The 8701-nt window shown below is 41.7% G+C and overlaps 1 protein-coding gene across 1 annotated transcript in view; it reads right to left on the minus strand.

The window, feature by feature from the left end:
* The window catches only part of LOC119430135 (protein FAM13B), a 26767-nt gene that overhangs the window by 6253 nt on the left and 11813 nt on the right, over nt 1-8701 (minus strand). Inside the window, exons 8-17 of the mRNA XM_037697577.1 lie at nt 8083-8283; nt 7923-7980; nt 7579-7670; nt 7000-7054; nt 6652-6795; nt 5528-5605; nt 4146-4338; nt 972-1221; nt 683-815; nt 179-310 (exon numbers count right to left, since the gene is read on the minus strand). Of these exons, the coding sequence (XP_037553505.1) occupies nt 179-310; nt 683-815; nt 972-1221; nt 4146-4338; nt 5528-5605; nt 6652-6795; nt 7000-7054; nt 7579-7670; nt 7923-7980; nt 8083-8283 (1336 nt within the window). The remainder of the gene's footprint in view (nt 1-178; nt 311-682; nt 816-971; nt 1222-4145; nt 4339-5527; nt 5606-6651; nt 6796-6999; nt 7055-7578; nt 7671-7922; nt 7981-8082; nt 8284-8701) is intronic.

An 8701-nucleotide genomic window follows, 5' to 3' on the forward strand; every position in this document is an offset into this window, starting at 1 on the left:
ACCCAAAATGGAATAAGCGGGTAAAGAAAATGGATGGATGGATGGATATTCCATCTTGGTAAGGCTAAAGAAAAATACCACAATTTAAATAGCTGATTTATCACAAAGCCAAATTTAGCACAATGCAGCTGAAGCATCAATGAAGTGGAAGTGAAGCAAATATCAAAACACTTCTGACACTGCAATCAGTTTCGAGTGTGAGTGTGTGTTCATTATTAAGTAATTGACCTTTGAGCTGCTTACGACTCTTGATGAGCTCCTTCATCAGTTTGGCCACTTCTGGATGTGCAGTTTTGTCGTTGTGAGCGGGCTAAAAACAAAAAAAAACAAGAAAACAGCTTACAGTGAGTCTTGTTCCAGGTGTGAGAGGGAGGGGTTATCAGCCAGATTTATTGTATAACAAACTGTAATTTTCCCATCAACCAACAGAGAGAGCAATTTGTTAATGTGTGATATTTAAAGTTTGAAGCAGAGGCATCAGTGGAGACCTCACAAACACAAAAACAAGTGCAATCACAGTAAAAACATAAATATGTCTTATGCTTCTGTGCATAAAAGATTTGTAACTTGTTGTCACTGATGAGTCAATAAAATCTATATTGTATTCTTTATCTAAAGAGCTTAAGAGATTCGTGTAAACTAAGTTTGTATTTCTATTCAATACTGAGCCATGCAGGGTTACCTTGTAGTGCCTTTCCTGTTCAAAATGCTCCTCAAAACGTCTGATCCTCTTTCGGAGTGTGTGAATGTGTCTGTTGAGCACCGAAATGGACACAGAACCTTCCTCTGGTTCTGTAAGGACACTGCAGCGGGCCCTGGAGATGGAAAGCCCATGAAGTCTGCAACTACTTTTGAAAATCTGTCTATTAGTGTGCATGTAATTCACATCATATGGGAAGACATTAAAGTTAGAAACTATCACACATAAAAGCAACTGTCCTTCTAAATAGTCAAAACAACAAAAGCCTTACATGTGAATATGCTGGGAGCATGGCGGGGATGGAGCTGCTTCAGGGTCTAAGTTGAAGCGAAGGCTGTGGGTGAGGCTGGAGCAGCGGGGCGAGGGGACGGGGCTGTCGTCTGGCGTAAAACAAGAAAGGAGCGGACTGGCGTTGATCACGGGTGGACTCAGCAAACTGTGTTCTTCAGAAAGATCTTCAGAACACAAGGCAGTGGAAAAAACAAGGCTGGATGAGGATAAAGATGGTGTCAGGCGGCGTACTGTAGGGAACAAAATAAAAAGACATAATGTGAGCTGAAATAAGAATCGCCTCATTTGTCTGTTACATTCAACAAGTGTTCTTTTCTTCATTCTCTGTTTAAATAAAAGAAAAATATCTGGTTATCTAAAAAATATCTAGTCTAGGTTATCTAGTTATTTGAATAATAGGAGACAGTTTGTGCAGGTATATGATGTAAGATCAGAATTTTGTGTGAATGGATGTGGAGTTCCTCAGGGCTCTGTGTTGGGACAAAAGTTGTTTATTTTGTATGTGAATGATCTGGTTGATGTGTCAGGGCTTTTGAAGTGTGTTTTATTTGCAAATGATGCCACATTTTTTTGTTCGGGTGAAGATGTTGAATGGATGTTAGAGATGATACAGGCAGAATTTGTAAAAATACAAACTTGGTTCCAACGTAATAAGTTATCATTAAATTTGAAAAAAAAAAAAAACTACATGATATTTAGTAATAGAAATAAAATCATCAAAGTCCCATTTAAAATTGACAGTACTGAAATTCATAGAGTTAATGAAATAAAATGTTTGGGTGTCGTTATTGATGAGAAGCTGACCTGGAAATCTCATGTAAATTACTTAAAAATAAAAATAGTAAAATCAATGGCATTGCTGTATAAAAGTAAAAGAGTTTTTGAATGACAAAGCTTTGTATATATTGTATAATATAATGATTGCTCCATATTTAATCTATTGTATTGAAGTTTGGGGGAAAGCATGCACAACAATTACAAACCCTATTTTCATTAAACAAAAAAGAGCTATAAGAATTATTAGTAGGAAGTGCTATGGTCACCCAACAAATATATTATTTCATCAGTTGAAATTATTAAAAATGTTATGATTTGATGATTTGGTTGAATATAGTATTTTGCAAGTCATGTATAAAGCCGTCGGATAGTTGAACCTCGGATTCAGGAGGAGCAGTGCGGTTTTCGTCCTGGTCGTGGAACACTGGACCAGCTCTACACCCTCAGCAGGGTCCTGCAGGGTGCATGGGAGTTTGCCCAACTGGTCTACATGTGCTTTGTGGACTTGGAGAAGGCATTCGACCGCGTCCCTCGGGGAAGCCTGTGGGGGGTACTCTGGGAGTATGGGGTACCGGGCCTTTTGATACGGGCTGTTAGGTCCCTGTATGACTGGTGTCAGAGCTTGGTCCGCAGTGCCGGCAGTAAGTCGGGCTTGTTCCCGGTGAGAGATGGACTCCGCCAAGGTTGCCCTTTGTCACCGATTCTGTTCATAACTTTTATGGACATAATTTCTAGTCGCAGCCAAGGTGTTGAGGGGATCTGTTTTGGTGGCCTTAGGATTGCGTCTCTGCTTTTTGCAGATGATGTGGTCTTATTGGCTTCATCAGATCATGATCTACAGCTTTCGCTGGAGCGGTTCGCAGCCGAGTGCGACACGGCCGAGATGAGGATCAGTTCCTCCAAGTCCGAGGCCATGGTCTTGAGCCGGAAAAAGGTAGAGTGCCCTCTCTGGGTCAGGGAGGAGGTCCTGCCCCAAGTGGAGGAGTTCAAGTATCTCGGGGTCTTGTTCACGAATGAGGGAAAAATGGAGCGAGACATCGATAGGTGGATAGGTGCAGCGTCTGCAGTGAAGCGGGCGCTGTACAGGTCTGTCGCGGTGAAGAGAGAGCTGAGTCAAAAGGCGAAGCTCTCAATTTACCGATCGATCTACGTTCCCACCCTCATCTATGGTCACGAGCTTTGGGTTGTGACTGAAAAAACGAGATCTCGGATACAAGCGGCCGAAATGAGTTTTCTCCGCAGGGTGTCTGGGCTTTCCCTTAGAGATAGGGTGAGAAGCTCGGTCATCTTGGAGGGACTCAGAGTAGAGCCGCTGCTTCTCCACGTCGAGAGGAGCCAGTTGAGGTGGCTCGGGCATCTGTTTAGGATGCCTTCTGGACGCCTCCCTGGTGAGGAGTTCTGTACACGTTCCACCGGAAGGAGGCCCAGAGGAAGACCCAGGACACGCTGGAGGGACTATGTTTCTCGGCTGGCCTGGGAACGCCTCGGGATTCCCCCGGAGGAGCTGGACCAAGTGGCTGGGGAGAGGGAAGTCTGGGCCTCCCTACTTAGGCTCCTACCCCCGTGACCCGACTCCGGATAAGCGGAACAAAATGGATGTATGGATGTATGGATGGTTGGATGTATAAAGCTCATAAAAAATATTACCCCCAAATAGTGATTTAAAATTTGTTATAAAAGAGAGTCATTATAACTTTAAGGGAAGGGATATGATTGTAAAACCTTAATTTACGTAGAACTAGTGTGAAGGAGCTGTGTTGTAATTCAGGGAATAGGATTGTGGAATTGTCTTGATATCACCATAAACATTTCTAAAACAATGTATATGTTTAAAAAGATGATTAAGTTAAAATTATTAGGGAAGTATGGTGCCAAGTGAAGGATGCCTGATGTTTTTGTTTGCACTTTGGAGATGTTCAAGCCTAAGTTGTTGTTTGTTTAAAGTTATTTTATATATTTTTTAAATAAGGGGCAGATATTATAAGTTTATTTCTTCTTTCTGCACCCTTTTCATTCAATGTTTTTTTTGTTGCCTTTTTGATTACTTTGTTTTATTTTATCTATTTTAAATGAATGAATAAACTAATTTTAAAAAAATCAGCAATGCTAGCAAAAATTTTTTTTACATTTTTTTGTTTTCCATAAGAAATAACAATAAAGCCATAAAATAGGAGGGAAAGATTTCAACAACCAAAAAATGACAGTGAAACCAGTGACCTGACACAATTTTTACTATTCACAGACGTAAAAAAAAATGGTGACAGGTAATAAAGCATGCACTCCCAACAAATAAAGGAAAATATTTCATCTACTTAAACGTAAGATAAATAACCAACATCATTCTACTGCATCAATATCACTTCACTGAATATCTTACCGGGCTGAGATGAGTCAACTGTGTGCTGATCCTGAGACGGAGGCAAAGGTGGCGTGTGGTTCAGACAGAGGTGCTGTGTTTCCATGGGAAGAGGCTGCTGCTGTGTCGGTACGTTATCCTGGGCTTGGGGGTCTAATGATTCTGGCGGTGGACCTGAGTCAGCCTCCAGAGCTTGCAGTTTTAGGGATGGGCTCTGGAAACAGAAGCAGAACATGTCTTCAAAGGTGCGACGGAGGTCTGGAAGACGAACGGTTGAGTTGGAGACGAGCGATTCACATGCTGCTCGGCAAACTTGGGAAGTCCGATTGACACAAAACTACTTGACTAGTCCGGTGTGTGGTTGAGTAGAGAGCTGCAGGACGAGGGGAGCCTTCCAGGGAGTTCAAGTCAAAAATTGCTCACAGCGATGCTCTATGAGTAGACGTCACGGCTGAAGTGCGAGGAGCGTATATATTGATCACGCAAAGCGAAAACGGCCCAATATAAAACACAAAAACAGACTTTCGACGGCTGCAGTCCCTTCAGATCACGCAGTTTTAATCAGCGACAAGACATACTCAACCGGCAGGAGAATCATCCTTCAGTGAGTCAGCCTCCTAATTAGAATCAAAGTCCACTGTGGGATTCCTGAACAGCAGCCGTATCACTGATTTCCACTTGATCCACAGGTTTGTGCGTCAAAGGAGTGCATGAGAATATGGCGAGCTTGCAGAGCGAGTCTTTAAACCCCTCTGACCGGCATTCCCGACGCCTCTGCAGCTGAGCAGCCTCCACATGGATTATTCACAATACGTGGATGAAGGGGGCGGCGGTGGGAATATCGCTCGCGTCGCTGCGTGTCGTGTGGGTGCGTGTGCAAGAGCGGAGAGCTGCGCTGCATATGACGAGGCGTTTCCACGGCAACGTTGTCTGGGGCAAGGAGTCGGATCTGATGAGACGAAGGGTAACCGTTTGCCCGCATGAGTGTGCGTACGTGCAAGTGGGTGTGTATGCAGTAAAATCTGACTTGGTCGTTCAGAGGGAAGGCAAAAATAAATCTCAGTGAGGAGGCTCGAATATGAAGCAGGTTTGTTTTGGACATCATACACTCCACGCATCGTCGTTCGCACCATTAGCAGCAGCAGATGAAGGCTGGGCTTCTTTATCCTCGTTACTGGCAGTTCATTCACGAAAAAAGCTGCTCTGTGCGTCACACAGGAGGTGGGAACATGTTAGGGAGAGGACCTAGATGATTATTATAGAAGCAAAACACCCACAGGCAGGGGTCTTCAAACCTTTCTACACACTGATTCACACGCTTGAGGTATCACCTGCCTTATCACAGATTCTTTCTTTTCTTGTTGTTTGTGTCACTAAAAAGACCATGAAGGAGGGGAACTTACGTCAGAGCTGCTGTTCGTGCCCATGCAACCATCGTGACCGTCAGGAGAACCGCAGCATCCTACTCCTCCTTTGCTATTCTAAAGAAAGAGAAAACACTAATGAACACACACATCCAGAGGCAAAAATGTACATTACAGACGACACAAACGCAAAGATGGCGACATTCATCCACGATATGAAAAGTTTTTCTAGAGTAAAGTCAAGCTGAGTTCATACTTTAACATTTGTTATTATCATGCAGCAGTCTGACTTTGAAAACTTCTTCAGCTGCTGCTTAACAAATGTTTCAAAATACTTTCCCTAATTATCTTTATCATGGGTGACAGTTCTGCCAACAGCTTAGCTGCTTCTTCTATCCTGTGTGAAAGTGCTAACTTGATGTTGACCGTTTTAATGATTTAAAATCTAACATGAGCATGAATAATATCTATTTCCATTTAGCTAAAATACAAGCCTCAAACTGAGGCGTCCCTTTCTCCTCTCTAAAGCATTTAGGACACGGCTGTTCAACTGGCGGCCCAGGGGCCAAATCAGGTCCACCGGTGTGCTCTGTTCAGCCCACTGATGGGTTCACTTTTAAATAAAACTAGATTTTAAATTGTAAAACAAGCTTACTCAATGACTATAACTGCTGAATATCTGGTCCCTGAGCTCTTGGCTTTCAGCAACTGTGGCCCCCTGAGCAGTTTGGTTGAATACCATACCATACCACTTTATTTATAAAGCACTTAAAACAGCAACAAGGCCAACCAAAGTGCTGTACAGACAAAACAACAGGTAAATAGCCCTGATTTAGTTTGTTTTAAACTGTATTTTATGGATAATTCACTCAACTGCTTATACTCAGATATAAGCTACACACCGGGGGGAAGGAAAATTTAAAATATAAGCATTCTTTGTTCATAACTTAAGCACTGACCTGCAGTATTAACATATTTTTTTCACATTTCTTAAGGATTAATAATGACTTAACCTATGACATAATTTACATCATTACAACTTCATCACACATTAAAATTACACAATTCCTAATTGTTTAGAGGACAAAAATTCAGGTAGGGACTGTTGAATTATTTTTAAACCACATGTGGTTGATATTATATTTAACAGAAAGCCAGTTCACCTTGCATTGTGAGAATGTGGCGTTCTCTTCATTCTTGCACTTGATGCAGCACAATAAGCTAGAAAACAAAAGTATGTCAATAACTGGCAAATGCAATGACATCACAAGCCACCATAGTTTTTGCAGCATCTTTCTTTCACCCCCCTGCAGTCAATGTGACTTTAACACTGAACACATTATACAACGTGTCTCTCGTTATCAATACTGCATCAAACAGGACGACATCTGGTATTAGAGCTACAGCTTATTCATGCCTGAAATTAATGAGGCATAGCTGAGCTAAGCTGTTCTCTGATTCAGCAGCAGAAACACAAACAGAAAGTTAGCACCCCACCATGCTAATGTGACGTCGTTAGCTGGTTTGCTGTACATGAGCCCTTGTGGCAAGTTAGAGTTATTTGGACTGGAATCATATCAAAGTCATGACTGTGAGCAGCACAATGCCCTGATAACCTACTTCTGAACTGACCGCAGGGCTTAGACATGAACTGAGTGGTGGTGGTGGTGGGGGGGGGGGGGGGCAGGAGTAGAGGGACACAAAGACATTCGCAGCATCTAAAACTATTAGATCAAATTAGATCTGATATACTTCTACTGCTGCAAAGAATTAAAATGGTTCATTTAAGCATTAAGACTTATTAGGTGGGTTTGGGCTGCGGTAGCTTGGTGGTCAGTGCTGCAGTCTTGTAATCCTGAGGTTGTGGGTTCAAGCCCAGGTAGCGGCAGGAAGGGCACCCGGTGTAAAAGTTGTTAAATCTTTCATGCGAGTTCGCTCGCTGTGGCGACCCCTGAAAAAGGGAGCAGCTGAAAGAAGCATCCATTAGGTGGGCTTAGAGCTTTAAATTTGGATTAGTTCAAAGAAATAGGACATTTTTATTCCACTTCTATTTTATTTTAAAGTTATCCGACAATGACAAATTGTCTCACCTCTCTGTGTCCTGTCTCTGGGTTTTGAGTGGTGATTCACTTGCTTTGCTGCGATTCGAAACAGATGACTCCCGCCCTGCGTTTGAGGAAGCCTGGAAAAACAATTGAATGCACGTCATAAAGTCCTCAGAATGAATCGTTTTCATCCTACAATACTCAGTCTCAACCTCCCTTACATACTGTATATTTTGCAATATATTTCTGTGACTGTTGAATTATTTTCAAAAAGACAGGTGAGACAGATATTGCAAAAAAAGAAAGAAAGAAATTGCGGTCAGCAAAAGTGAGACATAAGAACAAATAATATAAAAACAAATCAACAAACAACAAGAAGTTTTCTGTACATCTTCCTGCTCTTTCTCCTTAGACGTGGTCATAAGTGGAGGCATCTGTGAAAACATCCTGTGGACACATAGAAGGTTGATGAGAACAACTAGATGGACAAATCACATCCTCTCACTCATCAAACTGTGCAAGAATATATGTGTGAGAAAAAAAATTCACCCCTGCATGCTTTGAGATCGCCTACTCTCTGGTTGTTGTTGTTCTCGCTCAGGGTCCACGGGGCAGGAGAGCGCATGGCTTGGTTCTGGTGGTTCTGTCATATCGCCGCTTTCCTCCAGAACATCCTGGTTTGTAATCAATGCCTGAATGTCAGCGCTGACGTCAGAGCCAGTTTCACAACCGTGCGCCAGTGTGTCAGGGCTATGAAAACACCCAGGCAAAATAAGGTAGGAATTAAAAATGGATGAATGTTCATTCTAATAATAATGCTTTATAGATTTAAACAAAGCAATGGACAGAGGTGCTATTCTGCAGCTAAAGCAGAAAAAAGTTTTTAAATGATTGTGGAACTCAAGAAGTATGAACAGCAAAAAAAACAATATAAAAAACAAACTTTACGAACAAGAAAATAAACATTAATGTTACACAAGAAGGAATATTTAAACGTCACACAAAAATAGATTACTTTTGCTATTATTCTGGAGAAAATTGATTTTTGCAAATAAAAACCTGCTTGATCTCACTCTATGTCACCTGAAGTTCTGAGCTTCTCACAGTTAAAATAATAATAATAATAATAATAATAATAATAATAATAATAATAATAATAATAATAATA

This window comes from Nematolebias whitei, chromosome 1 (genome assembly GCF_014905685.2).
Source record: "Nematolebias whitei isolate Nwh7 chromosome 1, NemWhi1, whole genome shotgun sequence".
NCBI classification, from domain to species: Eukaryota; Metazoa; Chordata; class Actinopteri; order Cyprinodontiformes; family Rivulidae; genus Nematolebias; species Nematolebias whitei.